The 22519-nt window shown below is 22.9% G+C and overlaps 8 protein-coding genes across 8 annotated transcripts; 2 read left to right on the plus strand and 6 right to left on the minus strand.

Moving 5' to 3' along the window:
- Nucleotides 1-488: 488 nt before the first annotated feature.
- On the minus strand, nt 489-1481 carry PY17X_1407400 (uncharacterized protein; the record flags this gene model as incomplete). The annotated part of the gene is made up of 1 exon (XM_720994.2): nt 489-1481. One exon carries the CDS (start codon nt 1479-1481, stop codon nt 489-491), a length of 993 nt encoding a protein of 330 aa, XP_726087.2.
- A 722-nt stretch (nt 1482-2203) lies between these two features.
- On the plus strand, nt 2204-4174 carry PY17X_1407500 (ATP-dependent RNA helicase DBP6, putative; the record flags this gene model as incomplete). The annotated part of the gene is made up of 1 exon (XM_725348.1): nt 2204-4174. One exon carries the CDS (start codon nt 2204-2206, stop codon nt 4172-4174), a length of 1971 nt encoding a protein of 656 aa, XP_730441.1.
- A 272-nt stretch (nt 4175-4446) lies between these two features.
- On the minus strand, nt 4447-5606 carry PY17X_1407600 (conserved Plasmodium protein, unknown function; the record flags this gene model as incomplete). The annotated part of the gene is made up of 2 exons (XM_022957425.1): nt 4447-5060; nt 5192-5606. The coding sequence occupies 2 exons, from the start codon at nt 5604-5606 to the stop codon at nt 4447-4449; spliced, it is 1029 nt and encodes a 342-aa protein (XP_022812822.1).
- An 816-nt stretch (nt 5607-6422) lies between these two features.
- On the minus strand, nt 6423-6689 carry PY17X_1407700 (conserved Plasmodium protein, unknown function; the record flags this gene model as incomplete). The annotated part of the gene is made up of 1 exon (XM_725345.2): nt 6423-6689. The coding sequence occupies one exon, from the start codon at nt 6687-6689 to the stop codon at nt 6423-6425; it is 267 nt and encodes an 88-aa protein (XP_730438.2).
- Nucleotides 6690-8033: 1344 nt separating this feature from the next.
- PY17X_1407800 (DNA-directed RNA polymerase subunit alpha, putative) lies at nt 8034-10150 on the minus strand (the record flags this gene model as incomplete). The annotated part of the gene is made up of 2 exons (XM_022957426.1): nt 8034-9928; nt 10036-10150. 2 exons carry the CDS (start codon nt 10148-10150, stop codon nt 8034-8036), a joined length of 2010 nt encoding a protein of 669 aa, XP_022812823.1.
- A 2329-nt stretch (nt 10151-12479) lies between these two features.
- PY17X_1407900 (erythrocyte membrane protein) lies at nt 12480-16022 on the plus strand (the record flags this gene model as incomplete). The annotated part of the gene is made up of 1 exon (XM_725343.2): nt 12480-16022. One exon carries the CDS (start codon nt 12480-12482, stop codon nt 16020-16022), a length of 3543 nt encoding a protein of 1180 aa, XP_730436.2.
- A 761-nt stretch (nt 16023-16783) lies between these two features.
- On the minus strand, nt 16784-18600 carry PY17X_1408000 (FHA domain-containing protein, putative; the record flags this gene model as incomplete). The annotated part of the gene is made up of 3 exons (XM_022957428.1): nt 16784-16868; nt 17000-17219; nt 17382-18600. 3 exons carry the CDS (start codon nt 18598-18600, stop codon nt 16784-16786), a joined length of 1524 nt encoding a protein of 507 aa, XP_022812824.1.
- Nucleotides 18601-19665: 1065 nt separating this feature from the next.
- Nucleotides 19666-22156, minus strand: PY17X_1408100 (tripartite motif protein, putative; the record flags this gene model as incomplete). Its single annotated transcript, XM_725341.1, has 2 exons — nt 19666-21856; nt 22023-22156. 2 exons carry the CDS (start codon nt 22154-22156, stop codon nt 19666-19668), a joined length of 2325 nt encoding a protein of 774 aa, XP_730434.1.
- Between the last annotated feature and the right edge of the window lie 363 nt (nt 22157-22519).

Consider the following 22519-nt stretch of genomic DNA (forward strand, 5'->3'; position numbering starts at 1 on the left):
TTTTTTTTCGTAAATTTGGAGTTTTTCATATTTGAATATTGTTTCATATATCCATATAGTGTGTCTATTTTTAAGCACACCAAAATATTATTAATTTTATTGTTTCCCTTCTAAACTTATCCTTCTATTTGCTATTTTTAATATGTTTAAAATTATTTGAACGTATAAAAAAACTCGTTTGCTCCTCATTTTGTGAGAAGAATTTAAAATAAATTTTAAGATAAAACAAAATTATAAACACATTATGTTAATAATGTGCCAATAGTCATAGTAGTATTCCTATCCCTAATAAGATTGGTGACAATAGTGTTCATTTATTCTTCACTTATTCTTCATTTATTTATTAAATCAAAAAATCGTAAATCTAATATTCACGATTAAAAAAAAAAAACATTTACACGACATTACAAAAAAAAATCTAAAAAATCAATAATTTGTGGTCTTATATACCTATATTTGTCATTGTACTGATTAGAAAAGCGAATTGATCAATTTTTCCTTCGCTTCTTATATGTATGGTTTTCCACATTACTTTTTATAGACATTTTTTTAATTTGCTCTTGTTCTTCTTCTGTTCGTTCTTCTTTTTTTTTATTAATATTTTTATATAAATGAAATTCTTTTTCATTTTTTATATTTTCATTTTTATAGCTTTTCCAACTGTTTACTCTTTCGTCACGTCTTTCTGCCCATAATTTTTGTTCCTCTTCTTTTTTGAGTTCTTCTCTTAATCTTTCTTCTTCTTTTTCCTGAACATATTTCAAATTAGCTAGTTTACATTTTTGAGCATATTCAAATTTTTCTTTTTGTTTTTTAAGTAAAACTTCGCATTCTTCATTAATCAATTGCTGTATCTCTTTAGTAATTTCATATTCTTCTTCTTCTATATTTAGATATTCATTTATATCATTTTTTTTTTTTTTTAAATTTAATTTTTTTACTATATTTTTTTTTGCAACTTCATAAACACTTTTATATTGTTCCTTAATATCATCTCTCTTTAAATCTTCATATGCTGTATTTAAAATGTGAAACGCTTCATTTGCCTTTTCAAGTTTACATTTATCGGGGTGAATAAGAATTGATAATTGTCTATATCTATTTTTTATAATATCAAGATTTATATTTTGATGTATTCCAAGTATTTCAAATGGTGAACTATTCTTATTCGATAATATTCTATTTATTTCCTTTTCAGCATCTTCTTTTTTTAGCTTATTTGTTTCTTTGGGGATATTTTGATTTGATGAAATGCTTTCAACGTCTTTTAAAAAATCTTCAAATAATTCGTCGAGTTGAGAATCATTAATATTATCCCCCTCGTCATTAGAAGCAGGTTTTTCATTTCTTTCTTCATCATGTTTTTCATTTCTTTCTTCATCATGTTTTTCATTTCTTTCTTCATCATGTTTTTCATTTCTTTCTTCATCATGTTTTTCACTTTCTGCATTTAGGTTACTTTCCTTTGTTTGATTCTCCATATCGATTTTATTTAATTTTGGTACTTCATTTTGTATTTTATTTTCAATATCTTCCTTTTCATTCATTTTATTTTTTCCCCCAACATATCACTATTCATATATACATTACTTATTCGATAAAATTGGTGTATAAAATATAATATTTTGTTGAAAAAAAAATATATTGTTATATAATAATGATGGTTCTATGAAATGCCTCAAAAAATGATTATAATAAAGTGTAGCTTATTTTTTTTTTACATATTATTAAATGGATCCAAATATATGCATATATAGGAGAAGTCAAAAATTAAAACAGTATATACCTATCTATTCATATAAAACTTGAACAAAACAAATATAATTATAAATATAAGAGTAGTATTGAAAATGTTAAAAAAAAGTCAAAACATGTGCTTATAAATTAGTATTATATAATTTTATAAGGACTCGGTATATATATCATAAAAAAATATATACAAATTAGCAATCATATTCTATGTAGTATAAATGTATGCATATTTTGGTAATTATCATATGTACAGCAAAAAATATATGATGAAATATATTAAATATAGAAGAATGGGATTATATGTATATAATTAAAAATGTATACAACAATTAAACTTGCATAAGTATATATAAATACATGTTTTTATGCTTTTTTTTATATGATTCACTAAAACATTGTTATATATTTTACATTGAGGAGACAGAAAAAAACGTATAAGGAGATACAGAAAATGTTCCATTCCGTTGTTTTGAATAATAAATATAGTTGCAACAAATTTAAGAATATTTTATTAATTTTTCATGCCAATTTTAAACATTCCATTTTCTCTAATAATGAGAATAAACATATACACAATGTGAGTAAAATTAATAGCATATTTTATGAAAATAAAAACAAAATTTTAAAGGGCTATACTAATAAAAATATATCATACAGTAAAATTCACAATAGTAATGAACAGAGTAATACAATTTTTGATACTGTGCAAAATGAAATACACAATAATGAAATAAGTATTGAAGAATTATCATACGAAAATAAAACGGCTATAAATCAGTGTATATCAAATACACAGGAAAGTGATAAAACAGAGAAACAAAATAAACTTAACGAACCAACAAATGTAATAAAAGAAAGTATAAATCCAAAAGAAAAAGATAATGAAACTTTAATATGGAATAATAAATCTGATGAATCTAATGTCACAGAACAAAATAAATACACCAAACAAACAGACCATGATAACAAAAATGTTTCAATAGAAGAAGCAATCGAGATTGATAAAGATATAAGAAAAAGTTTAATAGAAGTTTTTAAATACAAGCATTTTACAGATGTTCAAAAAATAATATATGAAAATGTAATAAAAGAGAAAAAAAAAAATGATCTACTTATTCAAGCAAAAACAGGAACTGGAAAAACTATATCATATTTACTTTTAGTAATTGATGATATAATAAAAAATAGAATTATGAGCGTCCATACACTTATAATAGTTCCAACTAGAGAACTAGCAAATCAAATTTATAATGAAGCTAAATTATTATTAACTTTTAAAAATAATATTAATGTTTTGACATTAATTGGTGGTGTAAAAAGAAGAGAAGATCAAATAAATATAAGAAGAGTTAAACCAGATATTATTATATGTACTGTAGGAAGATTGTTAGATCATTTTGAATGTACATATTTATTTAATACCTTATTTGAAAACTTAAAAATGCTAATAATTGATGAAGCGGATCAATTATTAAGTCATGGATATCAAAATGATATAGATAGAATATTAACTTATTTGCCACAAAAAAAAAGAAATATTCTTTTATCTGCAACTTTATGTCATAATATTAATGAAATACGAAAAAAAATGTGTAAACCAGATTATCTTTTTTTAAATTGTATAAAAGATATTTCAAAACATACTAATGATCAATTAAAACAATATGTTATTTTTCATAAATCTATTGATACAACTATAATTTTATATAATTTATTAGTTGAGCATATGAGATTAAATAAGTTTAATTATAAGATTTTAGTTTTTTTCCCAACTGCTCGAGCTACATCATTTTACGCTAATTTATTCAAAAATCAGCTAAAAATATCAGTTTATGAAATACACAGAAAAAAAGAACCTATATATAGGCAAATAACATCAAATAGATTCGCATTAGAATCTGTTGGAATTTTGTTTACATCAGATATAAGTGCACGAGGCATTAATTATCCAAATGTTACATTAATTATTCAAATAAATTGTGCCATATCAAGAGAACAATATATACATAGAGTTGGACGTACAGCTAGAAGTGATAAGGAAGGTATCAGTATTATTTTATTAAATGAAGCAGATGAATTATTTTATCAACAAATAAAAGATTTAAATATACAAAAATTAAACCCAAATGAGTATATCCTAAAAAATGCTAATGTATCAAATTATCTAAACACATGGATGTCAAATACACAGCTTTTATATTTAGCTTATGCATATTATTCATCCTTATTGCGATTTTACAAAACAAAACATACTATACTTAAATTAACTGATGATGAAATCATTGATACAGTTAATAATTCTCTTCTTTCTACTGGCTTAGCTGAACAGCCCCATATTTCAAATCAATTGGCTGTAACATTAAATATGCAAAATAATGTGAAACTTAAAATAAGAAAGGATTTGGACGATTTGCTGTTGTAGAAAAAGTAAAAAGATTAAGGGCTTCCGCCAAAAATCCATCAAATAAATATAAAACTCAAAGGAATGACAAAACGGGTCAACTACAACAATGATAAAAACAATCAAATAAAAAGTCATCAATCTAAGTTATGTTAAAATGAAATGGAAGATTCCTCAAATGAAAATTTTCTTGTGCCATCAAAAAGGTATAGAAAAATTGGACTCAAATGATGGAATCATTTATGTTTCTTGTTCATTAGTTAGTTATTTGTTTCATTTTGTTCCGCAAAAAATTAGGGGGTGCGATTGAGTTTGCTATTTCCATATGTGTATATAATGTTTTTTTCTATAAAAATATATTTTTTTATGTTGTAATCATAGCATATTCCATTAAACTCATTTCCATTAATATAAACTGAATTAACAATTTTACCATCTATATTTACTTCTAAAATCTTCCCTTTTTTTTCACACCCACTTAAATCTTTGAGTAAAATTATAAGGTTAGTATTATTTGTACAAATATACACAGGTGAATAATTCCCATTTAAATATAAAAAGTTCGCTTTCATATATGAATTTCCGTTTTTTATTAATCGTATTATTCGATTTTCTTTAGTTAAACAAGCATATATAATTGTTTTTTTGTTTTTTTTATATAAACAAATACTATTAATATATGAAATGTTTTCAATATTCATTGGAAGCATTGTCTCGATATCTTTATTTATGTAATATAAATTACTTTTATTTTCTTCCTGCATATTTCCTGAATCAACAATATATAAAATGTTATCTTCTTTATCATACACCAAATTATTTATTCCTTTAAATGTATGACCTTCAAACTCATCGGTATATATCTCCATTTTTTTGTCCTTATTTATGACCATCAACCCTCGGGTTACTATGGTAGCGAAAAAGAGAATCAAAAGATAAACATATACATGCCAAAATATAAGCACCATATTAATCATATTATGTATATCTATATTATAATAAAATATTATAATGTGTGCAGAAAAACGTGTACATTACCTGGATCATATATATAGAAATTATAATCGTTATCTGATGATAAACATTCTGATGTTAAATCCATATTTACGTATATTTCCTTTTGTACATGAAATTTATTCTTATGTTTTTTTACATATTTTTCAATTATTTCATTATCTTCAACATCCAAATAATCTTTATCACTATCTACTGTTCCTTCTGACGATGTAGAAAAATTGCTATTTTTATCATCCCTTTTGGGATTTATTAATATAAACTTAAGCATATCGCCATTATCTGAAGTAGCACATAACGATCCATCAACATCTATACATGGTGAATACAAACTATAATCATTTTCATAAAGTATTTCTATATTTATATATTTTTTATTTTCCAAATCATCTATATTAAATGAATTATTATCATTTATTATATTATCTGAATTGTCCATTTTTTATATTTGTTTCCTAATATATATTTTTATTATTATATTGCGTAATATTCTAAAATTTATTCTTACGAAAAAAAAACAAAAATATATATACATACACAATTACAAGAATATTTAAAAATAATATTTCATATATAAAAGTGGATAGATACAAATAATACTTGTTATGTTTACATTTTCTTTCGAAGTCATAATACAAGAATCACTGTCCAAATACCCATTTTAAATAGGGGGCATGCGACTGTGTACAAGTTATTTCATATTCCTAAGAAATTCTAATAATAATATTAGCATTAATAGTATATTTTTCCCACGTTTTTTCTTTTTTTAATTACTGTCTTTTACTGTACTTATTTAGAATAACCAAATATTATGCCAAAAAACGACGTAATAATAGTGTTTTTAGAGGTATTAATTATAATTATAAAGGTGCAAATTAGTAAAAAAAAAAAAAATATATATAATATTTCTATGAATATTCTCACACGCAAAATATTATATGAATTCCAAAATATAATATTGTTATTAATTCTGGCGAAATATTAGTCACATAAAGCCAATATTTTAATTCATCAAAATTAAAAGCTTCAAAAATAAAATATATGAAAATATAATATATGAAAATATAATAACACACAATTATATATAATATAAAATATCAAGAATTGTATATAATAATAATGTTCAAAATATAAATGTATTTTTAGTCTTACTTTTATATTAATTATAAAAACTTCTTACGATATAAGAAATAATAAATAAAATTGTGGTTTAACTCATTTAATTAAAAAAATATTTTTTTCTCTTTTTTGTCTTTCATTTTTTATAATATATTTTTTTATGAAAATCAACATCGCTATATGTTCTTAATATATACATTTTTTTACGAATATAAGAATCTGAAAAATATCTTACTTCGTCATCATATTTTTTTTTTTTTTTCCTTTTTTTTTTATTATTCTGAATATTTCCCTCATTTTGGTGATCTGCATTCCCATTTTCGCTATTTAACCCCACCAAACTTAATATAGAATCTTTGTGTGTATAAAATAAATAAGAGCAAACTGAGATCAATGTTAACATTTTTATATATTAATAATACTTATAATTGGTCCCTTTTTCCTATTAGATAATTTGAAAACAAAAACAATGATAAAGACACATCCATGTGCTTATAACATCCATTAGGTCTTCATATACACACATATATACTGATATTATTTGTTCATTTATTCATGAACTTATATGTGCAAATTGCTTTTTCTTTTTCCAAATGAATGGAGAATTGCTATTCTTTATGCGTTTTTTAAATTACCTTCTACAATCAATACTTTAAACTTTAATAAAAAATTTATATTGCATTTGTACCCGAATATAACTAAAGAAAAGTTTTAAGGAGGTAATATTTATAATGCATTTTATATATATATATATTAATTTATATTTTGGCAAATATCAGTGTGTTTTCTTTATAACGTAACCAATTTTATTATAATGCAACACATACTAATTAATCATTTCCCAAATATATAAACAAACGAAAAAAAACTAAAATTGTTTATAATTTACTCAAAAACAAAATATATATTCAAAATAAAAATAAAATATATTTTTTTTTACATCGCATATTATATATATAATATATATAACAGGTAAATTAACTTTCGAATCATTAAAATATACACATAATTTTTCTTATTTTATTTTTAATGTTGTAATTCCCACATATAAACATTATTTACTTTTTTATATTAAAAATAATTTTATTACCTTTGCAACATGTTTAAAATTTTGGTATATATTTAAAATATAATTAAATATATTTTTATTAAAATTTTGCATATTTAAAAGTCTTTCAAGTATATTACTAAAAAAATATAAAATAAAAACGTAATTAAACACTATAATAGAAAAACAATACAGCTACAGCGAATTTAAACATATACGCATATTTTAATGTTTGACAATATTTATTTTATTCGCATAAATAAGTATAAAATCATTTGTCTCAAAAAACAAACTATGCATAAAACACCAAAAAATATGTTACAAAAGGTGTAAATTAACAAAATTATATGCATATATATTTTTTTTTAATTATAATAGACATATATAACCTCCTTCACTGTATAAAAAAATATATTTATATGTGTGTGCTTTTTAAAATTGTTTATTTCGACACATTTTTTTCTCAATTTATCCACATATAAATGAATATATTTTATAATCATTATCAATGAACAATAAAATATTGGTATCTTCAAATAAATTAATAAAAAGCTTCATCGTTTGCTTATTTACATAAAATTTTATTTTTCTTTAAAAATAGTAACACAAAAAAACTAATAGCGATTTTCAGTGATAATTAAAAGTATGGTATTCTATTAGGACAATATTAAAACAATACTTCTCCTTAACACCAATATTTCAAATTCCTTCGTCATAAATTTCCTCGTGACCTATATGGGGTGTCTTATCGAGTGGCCTTTCTATGACCCATCTTGGTGGATTCATATTTCTCTCAGATTTGTCTACTGGCCAATCTAGCAAACAATCATGTCTTTCATCATCTGGTATAATTTCTCCTTCTTCTGTAGTAGGACCTTTTTTGATTTGCTCTCTTCTCTTATTAATTTCCATCTGCATTTTTTTTTTCTTTTGCCATAAAATTTCTCTTTCTTGTTTTGATTGTGCACTTTCTGGATCAATGTTATATTGCCTATGTACGTCTTTTCTATATAGCCAACTTTTGGTTTCTTCAACTTCCTCTAAAGTACTTTTGTACTTATTCCATGGCACATCGGTATATCTTTCTTTATCCATATAAAATTCAGGATTTCGGAATTCTTCTTCTACTGATCCATCTTCACATGAATGGCAATTATTATGCAAAGCATTTTCTATATATTGGAAATTTTCTGACATATAATCAATAGTTTTTAAAAGTGCTGTTTTCGGAGTTATTGATCCATCGGTGTGCATTTCGACAATGTTAATTTCGCCTAAAATATCTAAATTAATTCCTCGTCTTTGCCCAGTAAAACCAAAATATTCTACAGGTGTACAACTACTACAAAAATGAATAAAATTGTCTTTACATATATCTCTATTTCGTGATTGAGATCCATATTCTGGCATCACATATTCTTCTATACTTTCTATCTTGACATCCATTTCTAAATAACTTCCAGCGGCAACATAACATATATACTGATTTTTATTAATAATCTCAATATTTTTTGGTAATTGCATATGACCTGCTACAACTATCATTGGCCCTTTTATTCGAAATTTGCCAATTATATAATTATTCATATCTGCATCTTCTGGGACATTTTTAAATGTTATTTGCCTTAAATTTTGTGATAAATCAAAAAAATTTTCTCGAACACCAACTATACAATAATATTCATGTTTCATACCAGGTATTCTTAAAGCTGTAACCCTACCACCTTTTAAATGTTTTATTGCAACTCTTCGAAATGCATTTAAAAAAATAGGAGATAATTCAACTTCGTGTGAATGCATAAAGAAATATGTATATGATCTTCCTTGATGATATTTTACTGGTTGAATTTGTTTAAATTTAAACCCAAATGTTTTAGGACCCCCTTTCTTCGCATCAAAATATGTATCATCTAATAAATCTTTATCTAATTGGTACGAATCAATTATTGGTTTTTTTTCCTTGCATAATTCATCAAAATATTTATTATATGTATTAAAATCATATACTTCTGGTTCATAATCCATAGGTTCGTTTTCAAATACATTTCCACTTTCATATACATATGGCGGTAATCCACTTTTTTCTCTATCTATTTTATCAGCTTTATCCATATCAATTTCTATTGAATCCTTTTTTATTATTTCATTATCATAAACATTGTACCTATGTCTATCTGTTACTTTATTTTCCGATTCTATTATTTTTCTGTCATCATTATTTAACCCTTCTATATCAAGTAATTTGTCATCATTTTCATCAGTTATATTTGAATCTTCGCTAGTTATATTATCATCTTCAGTGTCTCCATCCCCTTCATATAAGGCGTTGAATCGATGAAAATTGTTTGACACATTTTTGTTATCAGTAATATCATTTTCAATGTTATCATCACTTATAATATCACTACCATTGCTCATGTCATCTTTGTTAGAACTATTTTTATTATTTAACCATTCAGTTTCTCTATCATCCTTATTTTCGCTGTCTAGCCAAATTAAATTATAAATATTTCTATTCCCAGAATTTCGCCCTTTTCGCTTTTCATTTTTATAATAAGATCTAAAATGCCTATTCTTATTTCTTGTATAATTATCTAAAAAATGTAAAAAAAATTGTAAATCACATAAATGTACAAGATATGCAATCATATAGCTACATGGAGGAATCATCATATTTATATTATCTTATTTTCACTATTACGCCGTGAATGATCACTGTGGATAGGCAAAAACGATAGTCTTTTATTTCCCGGAATTAAGGAATAAGACAAATAATTACAAGTCGTAATAAACAGAAGATACAACAATAATAGCATTATATTTTATTTATGCGCTTCACTCTCGTGCTTATTTTGTTTTATTATTTTATTATAAATATATATGTTTTCAATAATATCCATTTTATGTTAGGACTAAAAAATATACCCACAATATTCATCTTATTATGCATTTAAAAAAATACATATAAGTTAACATAGGACAATATTAAATGCATATTATTTGTTTTTTTTCCAAATATACCAAAAAAGATAAAAGAAAATAATACTTTCTTCGTTTGTTGTCAAAGCATTTTTATTTTCCTCAGAAACATAACCTTATATTATGCTATTAAGCACTAATTAATTTATAAAATGTTCAAAGTGTAAAGCATAAGAAATATATATATTATTTTCCATTCTTACGTATAAAATATATTATCTTGCATTTGTTTATGTATGATATCTTTAATACATTTGTGTCATACAGAACAGTGCATTTATTACTATGATTACGTGGCCAGTAAATACACCCAAATTGGAGAACGAGCGAGTTTGTTCTAACTATTTGTGAAAAAAAATTAAAAATTTGTATATCAAACTCCACTTAAGTATTAAGTTAGCTAAATATATGAAATAAATTGATAAACTAAATTGCAAGCTCAATTAAATTTTAACAAATTTTATTCCCCTGCCCTTGATCAATTATGCATTCTTTAATTTATATGAGAAACGAAAGTTTATTCTCAAACAATATTAATTTAAGATAGCAATTTTATTATTGCAAAAAATTGTAATTTATAAGCATAACAATATGCTATTCACAAATATATGTGCAACATATATCTATATTTCTAATATATTTATAAAATATCTTGGATTGTGTTGTTATAGTTGGCATTTCGCCATTCTTGTATCAGTCAATTATTATTTTATCATTATTTGTGACTTGTTTATTGTTGTTTTTATATTGTCTTAAGATTACTTATATATTGGTTTATTATTGTTATGTACCATCACCCCAATACAAACTTTTATATATTCTATATCGTGTATTGTTATAACTTTTCTTTTTATTTTAATTTTGTTATATTTCCGTTTTTTCCTGTTTTTTTTTGTTTTGTTTTTTTTACAATTCTTTTATGTATTTTTTTCATTATTTTTTATTCATCATAATATATTTTTCCCTATAATATTGGATGTGTGCATAAAATTAGAAAAATAAATAATAAAAAAAATATAAGTATTAAATTTTTTTTATTTTTTTTCTTTCACTTTTGACTTTATTTTATTATCTATTTAATTGACTACTATTTTTTTCTATTTTTAACATAAAAAATAAAATAATAATAACTAAAAAAAAAAATACAATTTCAATTATTTATTTTATAAATAAATAATTATATATACACAAATGTATTTATTCATTTTATTTTGTTTTGGGGGGTCTTATATGAATGCTAACCCATTTCAGAAATTTAAGTAATATTACTTGATTATATACATATTCATTTATTTACCATTTATATATTTTATAAATAATGATTTTTATCATTTAAACGTTTTATACTATCGATGAGAAACTTAAATATTTTTTATAATACATATTTTATTTTGCACAAATCCTAAAGAATAAAGTTTATAGTTAAAAATATGTAATATAAGTTTTTTTTTTTTTTTTTTCGTGGGGAAGCATATTTTAACTTAAAAAAATATATTATATATCCTTTTAATTATATAATTATTTTTGCTAATGACCACGAATTAAGGGTTTATATACATGATTTTTTTGCATAAAATTTAATGATATACATGTTATGTATATTATCAATTGTTAAGATTATCATCAATGAGTATATACGTAATTTATGTCTCTTATTGATTGAAATGATTAAATTCCCATGCTAATATGTGAAGATTTTCCAAAAAGTGGCTAATTAGTATAGTATCTTCGATGAAATGATCAAAGGTAATTTATTGTTGTGTTTTTTTTTTCTTTAATTCCAGAGTAATACACAAACAGTACTGTATCCCATATAAAGAAACCAGTTAATTTTATTTACATATATATATTTTTAACTTTTAATGAGCAATTTTTTTATAAAAAAAATAAACACAAGAATAAGGTAAAAAAGTACCAAAAAACGAGCATAAATTTTATGTATTCCTACTTTAAGGAAAATTTTAATGTTATATACGATCAAATCATAAATATTAAAAAAAAAGTTTAACCCTGAGTTATTATAAATAGTTGTTCGTTTTAATGCATATTTTCGACTGAATTATATATATGTCTTTGTCAGAAGTTTGTGCCTATGTGCAATACACAATTCAATCAATACTATTATAAAAAAAGCAAATACTTAGATCTATATGTCAAAAATAAAGAATGGATAGCGGAGGAATCAGAAAGCGAAAGGATGCAAAAGATAATAAAATAAATTTAAGGACGCCAAATAATATATATAATAATAATGTGGTAATAAATGATGGCAATTTAAACGTAAGTAATTTCCCAAGGGAAAATAATTCAAATTGGAAATATAATGAAAATGTAGGAGGGGGAATGCCATCAAGTCTTGAAAGAAATTCATCTGATGGAAAATTTAAATTCGGAAAAAAAAAGTCAATTAAGTTATTCAACAGTTCAAATATTAGCGCATTGTCAAATACTTGTATTAAATCATTTAGTAACTTAATGAGCAATATCAATAATTCAAATAATAGTAGTAGCTATAATGGAGGTAATAGTTTTAATGGAAAAGGTCCATCACAATTTTCATTAAATAATACATCTTACGATAAACAAACAGGAGCTGGACATTTTTCAAAAGGGATAAGTTATTTGAGCAATATGACAAATGCCAAAAATTTTTTTGGTAAAGATAACAATAATAAAGGAAAAGATGATTTTAATTTTTTCCGTAATTATGAAAATAATGTATATAACAATAGAAATAGGAATAGTGAAGGAATAAATGCTTATAGCAGTAATAATAATTCATATGGAAATAATGTAATAAATAAAAGTAACATAAGTACTTATAGTAATAATGGTTCTAAAATGTCAAATACGAATAGCATTAATAGCTCAAATTTAGAAAATTTTTTAAATAATAAAGAAATATTAAATGAAAAATATATAATAAAAGGATTTGGTAATAACTATATGACTGAAATAAATAATTTAAGGAATATAACAAATGATGAAACATATTATATATGCCTTGATAATCTATTAAGAAATCATGGAAATATTGACTCAAATGAAATGCTAAAATACAATGATAAAAATATAAACTGTTTAAATGATATAATATTTTTAGATATATATAGAGCATATAATGTATTAACATATATGCAAGAAAAAGTAAATATAATAATTTATACGATTAAAATTATTGGAAAAAAATTAAAAAAAAAACATGTACCTGAAGAAGTGGTTATATCCTTAGAATTTTTAAATTTCTGTGTTAAAAATTTAGGATTATTTTTTATAAGATTTATTGATGAAAGCTTTATGAAAAAAATAAGTGCATTATTAAAGACAACCACATTAAAAAAATCAATAACAAAAAATGTCAAATCAAAATTATCAAAATTTCTTATCGTTCCAATAATACACCCTGGAGTCGCCACAGATCCAAGACTTCATTTTATAAAAAGAAAAATTTTATTTATGCTACAATTATGGCATGATTCATTTATACTATACCAACACATAGCTACAACGTTTTTTATGGAATATAGAAATTTAAAAGAAAAAGGAATTACATTTCCTATAATAAAAAAATCAGAGAAATTTTTTGTAAAAAATGCTGAAAACTCACCATCCTTTTCGGATGATAATATTTTACATGAGTTACCATTAAATTTAGCACAAATAAATAATATTATCAGAATTTTAAAAGAAATTAAAAATATGGATAATAATGATAGTGAAAAATATAAATGTATAAATGTCATATCAAAGTATAAAGATCAAATTTTACTCAGTATCAATAAGTTATCGGATTACAAAGGAAATATTAATATTTCCGTTACTTTGAATTCACTACTTTATATTAATGACCAAATTTGCATTTTTGAAAAAATGAAAATTGAGAGGGAACAAGAAACGGAACTCCAAAAAGATAAAGAACAACAAATGAGTGATGAAAAACAATCAACAAAAGAAAAAGACAAAAATAGGAAAGAAAAAAAAAAGAAAAAAAAAAATACAATACCAAATATGAATGAAATCATTTTTAACAAATTTGATCCATGGAATACAGAAAATATACCAACAAATGATAAACAAGGCAGTGATAATAATGATATGATAGGAGCAAATGATGAATTATTTTTTAATAATAACGACGTAGTTGATAGATTTAACAAAATGGTCTCTGTTAAAAATGACCCAGGAAATCAAAATGCTAATATGATTAATAATTCAAACATCAGTTTAAATAGTAATGAAAATGTTTTCTCTTTTTTTTCCCAAGAAAAGCCAACAAATGGACCTGCACAAGCGAACAAAAATAACGAAATAGATGATATATATAGCGTATTTAACGAGCTTAAATTTAATGACGAAAAAGAACAAGAAACTTTTAATAACAATAACAAAACTGCCACCAATTATATGCCACAACTACATCAAGATAATTTTATTCATAATAATGTTTTAAATGGGAAAGAATTACAGACAGTTGTCAATAAAAATCGCCCCATTATTATCGACAACACAACTCCTAACATAATGAATGAAAATAATACAGAAGAAAAGAAGATTGATAAAAAGGAATCGATATTAGAAGACCAATTAGATTATTTATTTACAAATAAAAATAACATTCAAAAAAAACAAAGTAATAAAAGTAATTCTAATAGTGCAGAAATAACAAATACCAACTTTGACATACTAAATATTGACAATATTGTACAGAACAATTGGAATGATTCAATAAATTTTGAAAAAAATCATATTAATGACAATAGCCATATTTTCCATAATAATATACCTGAAAAGATTAAAAGCTCAGAAAGTGTGAATAAAATTGTCTCTAAAAATTCAATTTCTGTTGATGATATTGACAATGATACGATAAATACTGGAAAGAATAATGTAAGTTATGGTATTGACGATAAGATTTACGAAAATTTAACTTTTTCAAGTAAAAACAGTGAACAGAGTAAAGGCATAAAAAAAAATAATAATATGGAATTTATCCCCGATAACGAAAAAGAAAATGTTATAAATAATATACAAGAAGAGAGAGACAGCAATAATAACAATAAAAACTATGATGATATTTTTGAAGCATTTGATTTTAGTTTGAATGATAATAAAATAACTTATCCAAATGTATCCGATAAAAATGTTCATATTTTGGACAATGTGACCAAAACAAATGTCAATTGCACAGAAGAAAATGAGAATATGTTAAAAACGGATATAAAAGACAAAAATGACAAAATAAACACACAAAAATATTGCACGTCTTTTAGTGATGAACATAATGACAAAACTGTCAATCAAATTCATGAGAAAAAAGAAGACAAATTAACAAATTACGAAATAAAAAAGAACGAATCTAGCATAATAAATACTCCAGAAGAAAACAAATATAATAAAATAGAAAATAAAAATAATGATAGTGAAGAAAATATATTAGATAATGATAATCAATTACCTCTTAACAATTTAAATAAAAAAAATTCTGTGAATAGTGTTAATATGAACAAAGATGATCACAATGACAAAAATAATAATACTAATAATGAAGATAACAATATAAATCTAAATTTTCATAAAAACAAACAAAATTCCAAAAATGATCAAGACTCAGATGATATAAATATTGATGATATCGATGAAATAACAAAAGCTATAGATGATTTAAATTATAATTTTGAAAATATGAATATTTATAAATATGATAATTAATTATGTGTTTATATCTTATAAAATAATTTAATATATTCCTTTGCGTTGTAAATAGTTAAATAAAAGAAGTGAAATTTTTTCTTAATTCATACATAAATATTTATTTCATCGTTATTAATTGATTTTTCTTTATTCGTCTTATATGTTTATCTTTTTTTTGTATGAAAAAAAATGTTTTTAAATATTGTTCAAATTTTTATATTCATGTTTATTGTACTTAACCATTTGTGTGCATAATTTTTATCTCCGATGAATTTATTTGAATTTTTTTTATGTATAAAAAAACATTTTTCAAATTAAAAAAAATAATAATATGGTTTTTTAATAACATATAAAAAAATGTAGTAGTTACATTTACTATTGTCAATGTTTTTGATTAATCTTATGGAATTATTCAAACGCCATGATGCTTCCTGCGTGCTTTTTTATGTTATTACACTTAGAAAGCTCGAAAATATAGAATAATATACGTTCGCTCTATAAAATCAAGCGTTGCGTATGAACTTAAGATATGCTTTAATCAAATATACAAGTTTACACATACATATATAACAATTGTTAAATGTAAAAATTTTCCATAACATCAAACACATATATAGCATACAATGTATCAATATTTTAGACACAAAAAAATAAATATTCATAAACTGCTAATTAAAAATACTTAAAAAAAATATTTATACCATATTAATATATTTATAATTATATATGAGAATATTTTAATTACTCTCCTATTTTTTGTTTGAATAGTAAATTGAAAATTATTCATTTGTAGGCGCTTCATACGAATCATAAAGTAAAACATATTCCCTTCCTGAACTTCCAAATCTCAAGAGATCTGTTTCTCTGTGAAAAATAAAACAAAAATATATATTTATATACAAATTCATATACTATATTTTATGCACATACATTCATATTTGTGCGAATATATGAAACATATTTTATTTCCGTTATATACTAAATTTTAAATTCACCTTAATTCGTAAAATTTATTTGGATCAATTTTCTCGTTATTCAAATATGATCCATTTGTGCTATTGAGATCAATAAGGAAAGGCAAAATTTTATTTTCATGTTTCTTAAATTGAATAACAGCATGCTGCTTTGATATACTCATATTCCTTAATATTATATCTGCCACTAATTCGTCTTTCCCAATTAAATAGTAGGGCTTCTCATGAATACGCAATATTTCTGTAAAGTGATAAATCATAGTCAAAAATATAACCATTTGTATAATAAATTATTTTTTTCAAACAAACTTATAATAAACATATATTAATTATTTATACGATTATATATGCATTAATTGGTACAATTGTTTTTGTAAAACATGCATTTTTTTTATTTTATTACCATGAGGTTCGTCCGTGGCGGTATTTAAAAATACATATAATCTCCATTTCTTGTCTGGCATTTCAGAATCTATGCTTTCTGTATATTTCAATTCCACACCATTTTTATAATCCTTGCTTTGTGCTAATAAACCTGATGGGTTGAAATTTTGTCCTTCTCGAACATTATTATCAGAAGTTATATTTTGTTCTTCATTTGGTTTTTCTATTTCTTTATCATTTTTTGAATTATTATTATTGTTTTCATAACTTTCGATTTTGTTGTATTCATCATTGGTATACTTGCTTTGGTATTTATCATCCTTATCCCCGTTTTTTTCATTGCTATCTTTGAAACTTTTTTTTTTTTCTTTTCGAAAATATTCATCACTACTATTATCATATCGGCTAGCTTTTTTTTTATCATCTTTTGATACATTATCATCATATTTCCTGTATTTATTTTTACTGTCTTTATCACGTTTTTTATTATCATCATAAAAATTATTATATCTATTTTTTGAACAACTTCTATCTTTATAATTATTTTTACTACGATTTTCTTTTTCAAATCGTTTATATTTATAATCAAATTTTTCTTTTATTTCCCTTTCATGTCTATCTCTTATGTTTATTTTTTTCCCATCAATTTTTTCTTTTTTATTTTTATCCCTCCTATCATTCCAATATTCATAGTCCGAATTATTATCTTTTTCTCTTTCGCCACTATGGGAATATTTACGCCTAACACGACGTTTTTTATATTCACTATATTCACTATCGCTATTATTATTATTACTATGTCGTTTTTCTATACTTCGCTTGTCGGAACTCTCATCACTATATGAACTATCTTTAATACGTTTGTTTAATTTACTATTAGTATGTTTTTTACCATATTCTATACTTCTATCCCTTTTTTGTTTTCTATAATCTAAATTTCTGTTCATACTTGATTTTCTAGTATCATCACGACTTTTTTTTTTACTATCAATTCGATTTGTTCTCTCATAAGATAATTTTCTTTTATCGTATGAACGTTTTCGATTATTATAAGATTTTTTTTTTTTTTTCAAATTATTTTTTATTTCTTCTGCACTTGAAGATTCTGATAAAGTACTTTTTTTTGATTTATCACTGTCTGAATCATAGCTTTCAGATTTTTTCATCTTTCTATTTTTTTCTTTAAATATTTGTTCATTTTCAATACTATTTGAATTTCTTATGTTATCGTTATGCATTTTGAAAACAAATTACCATAACTATCCTCTATATATCTTATTAAAAGTTGTTTTAGTCATCATACCCTCAGTTTTCATCAATTTGATGCGCAATAATACGCGCACAGTATTTGAAAATGACATATATAAATAGTGATATATATTTACCTGTTTATTTTATATGTTTGTTTGGTTATTTGCTCTTTAAATCGAATTGAAGGGGTCGTTTATATTTTATTCTCCTTTTTTCAATCGTCATTTATATTTCCATTCCTTTTTTTATTTTTTTTCACTTTATTAAATCAGTAAAATTATGCGTCCGTATCATTTTATTTTTACTATTTTTTTTAATGCATTGACTTATGCACAAAAACAAAAAAATTATAATAAATATTTTTTCGAATTTAATTTATATTTTTGGATATAAAAAAAAATAAAGCTGGAAAATGGTAAAAATAATCAATGGTAACGGTAGTCGTTGCAATAGCTATAATAGAAAAAAACAATCGAAATAAATATTATTTTTTTTTTTTTTGCATTCATTCAACTTTTTTATGTTATAAATTTACTTTTATTTTTAAATTTATCATAACTATTTTATATTATATTTCCATATTACAAAAAAATAAAAGAGATTAACTTTTATAAACCTACCAAATAATTTTCCAATTTTAATGAAAAAAATAATATAAAAAAGTATCAAAACTAATGTAAACAAAAAAATGTAATAATACGGATAATAAAATTATGTCGGAATGAATATAAAAAGTAATTTTTGAAACGTATTAAAGATAAGATAAAAAAAAAATATGCATATATACACATACATAGCTAATAAATTGTAGTGGGAGTTGTGTCCACATACACGCACAGAATATATGCACATAAAGGTATTTTTGTAAACAAATATTTATTTGAATAAAAAATTTGGCAACAAAATAACAAATTGATACAAACTATATACATTAGGAAGGCAAATTCAAAAAAAGGGATAAAACTCTATGTAGAAAAAACGCACAACAACGTATGGGTATATGGAAAATTTATGCGTATTTTTCACAATTCATTTTTCTTAAAAAAATGAAATTATTTAATAGATGGAACTAAAAAGTTTGAGGATAAAAAAACTTGTAAATGCTTAAGATAACTAATTATTTGAGAAGTATATAAATCCATGTAAAAAATTTTACTTTCTCGTATTTTTGATAAATCTTCTATAGGTTTAAAATCTTTATTTAGAATAAGAGTTCTGTCTATTATATTAATATTATTATTATAAAATTTAATTAAATCAATTGGGTTTTTTTGAAATTTATTCGCTCTGATTATACTTATAGTATTTTCAATATCATCATATTTGGAATTTAATAGTTCAACATAGTCTAAATTGTCTTTTTTGAAATTTTCCATATATGTATCAAGTTGATTAAATATATCCTTTTCCATTTTATGCATGTTATTAATTATATAATTTATTTTACTGCTTACATTATAATAGCATTCGCTTAATACTGAAGACCAATCATTTCTAGTATCTTCAAGAGATTCATAAAAATTTACTTCTAAATCATTTATTAATTCATTAATAACTTCATTCCATTGAATTAAATAATTATTTAAAACTGTTATAAAAGCTGCATTTATATTTTCTATATTACATTGAGAAGTATGTATACCATTAATAGCACATTCTGAGCAAAAACATTTAGTACAACACGTATGACAAAAATATTGTATAGGATAATTATAATGATGATTACATCTTATATTTTCAATACTTGTAAAACTTTTATTAGCAATTATATCATTATTTAATGAAGGATTTCTTATATCTTTTTTTTTTTTTATGGATTCCATTTTTATGTTTTTTATACATATTTCTCCATCATCACTATTACACGAATTTAATGAACTTTCACTAGAACTAATATCAACTCGAGAAGAAATTTCATCATTTGAAAATACACATATACTTTCTTCTTTATTCATATTTCCTATTTTATTTTTTTTTCCTTTTTGTGAACTTGTACATTCCCTCTTTTGCAACATATTTGTGTCTCCATTTAAATCTTCACCATATTTTATTTTGGATCCATACATATTTTTTTTGCGCATTCGTCTATTTCCTTTTTTCTTTTTCCTTTTTAAAAAATTTGCGCCTATGTCACTAATAGACCCAAGTGTCCCATCTATTGTCGAATGCTCACTGTCATAACTACTTCCATTTTTCATATTTTCCACTAAATTATTTAGTTTGTGTGAAAGTTTTATATTATTATCTTTTTTGTTTTTCTTTTCCATCAGTTTTTTCTGTTTTTCATAGAAATATTTTTCATCATAATTATCAAAATCAGAATCATCACCTCCTTCCACTTTAAAATTCCCTATCTTATTATTTCTCTTTTTTTCATCGTTTTCTGAAAAATTTCCATCAAAACTATCTCGATCTGTATTATCAATAATTTCGATGTCTTCTTTTGTTATATTTAAAAACATTTTTGGAGGTTTTACTAATTTTTTAAGATTTACAGTTTTTTTATCTATTTTATAATAATCATGGGGTGTATTTTTGCTATTCATACCATTTGGCGTATTTATTTCATGAATGTTATTACAACAATTTTCACACAAATATTCAATACAATCATTACAATATATTATTGCTTCACTAAATGAGCATATATTACATATATATGAATATCTATCAAGGTCATCTGCATATTCTTCGAGATAATCATATTTATTATTTGAAATTGGCAATTGTTTTAATTTATCATTTTTTAATATCTTTTTATTTGATATATCATTACTATATGATTCATCATATTCTAAACTTAGTTGTTTAATACAATTTTCAGTCAACCCTTTTATTCTTTTATTATTATTTCCAATTAAATTAAAATAAAATGTATGAATATTTAAAACATCAGATGAAAATAATCCAACTTTTGTCAAAAGTTCAAGAGTATCTATTGTAAGCTTATTTTTAATATTACATATATTACATGTAACATACCCTATTTTTTCTTTTTTTAATATATCTTCTATTTTATCATTATTCATTTTGTCTATTATGTCTATGCAATTTCTAAAACTTTCATTTATTTTATAATTTACTTTTTTATCTTCTATAATTTTTGCACTAGAACATGCTTTCATAAATTTATCATATTTCTCTTGTAGTTGCATACTTGCACATGTTAGACACATTAAATGTTTGCATGAGCATATCAGGACATCTTCCACTTTTCTGCTACAGTATGCACACCTATATGTTCTAAAAAATGAGAGAAAATATGTATGTATCAGTAATGAATAAACATTTTTTCATCGAACTAGCATTATCATATGTACGTATACATATATAACAAAGTTGGAATATATTAAACGTAAATATTTCATTTGTGCATATTCCCATAAATTTATAATTACATAAAACTTACTTATTATTTTGAGTTTCACATGATTCACTTATTGTATCTTCTTTACAAATTTGAGTATTTTCATTTTCAAAATCACTAAATCCATTTTCTTCGTCTGAATTTATATCACTATTTGATGAGGAAATACTGTCCATCTTTTCTGCTTACATTTATTATTATATTCAAATGTATAAGATATTAAAATGTTAGGATAAAATTACCAAACGATAATACTACAAAACAAAATGGAGAATAATCATAATATTGAACAAATTAATTATGAATAAAAATATAAATTACCATTATTTTACGAAGAACAAAAAAAATTGTCAGCAAAATCTATCAATCTTTTTTTTATTATTTTTTACACAAAAAATAATTGCATATTGCTCCAAATACCAAAGAATATGCAATACTAAATTTCCAAAAATAATGCCATTAAAACAATCGTATTATAAAAAATAAAATGCATATATCAATTTTTTCTATCAACAAAATATTTATAAAATATAAATAGA

The sequence above is a fragment of the Plasmodium yoelii genome (assembly GCF_900002385.2).
Source record: "Plasmodium yoelii strain 17X genome assembly, chromosome: 14".
Taxonomy (NCBI): domain Eukaryota; phylum Apicomplexa; class Aconoidasida; order Haemosporida; family Plasmodiidae; genus Plasmodium; species Plasmodium yoelii.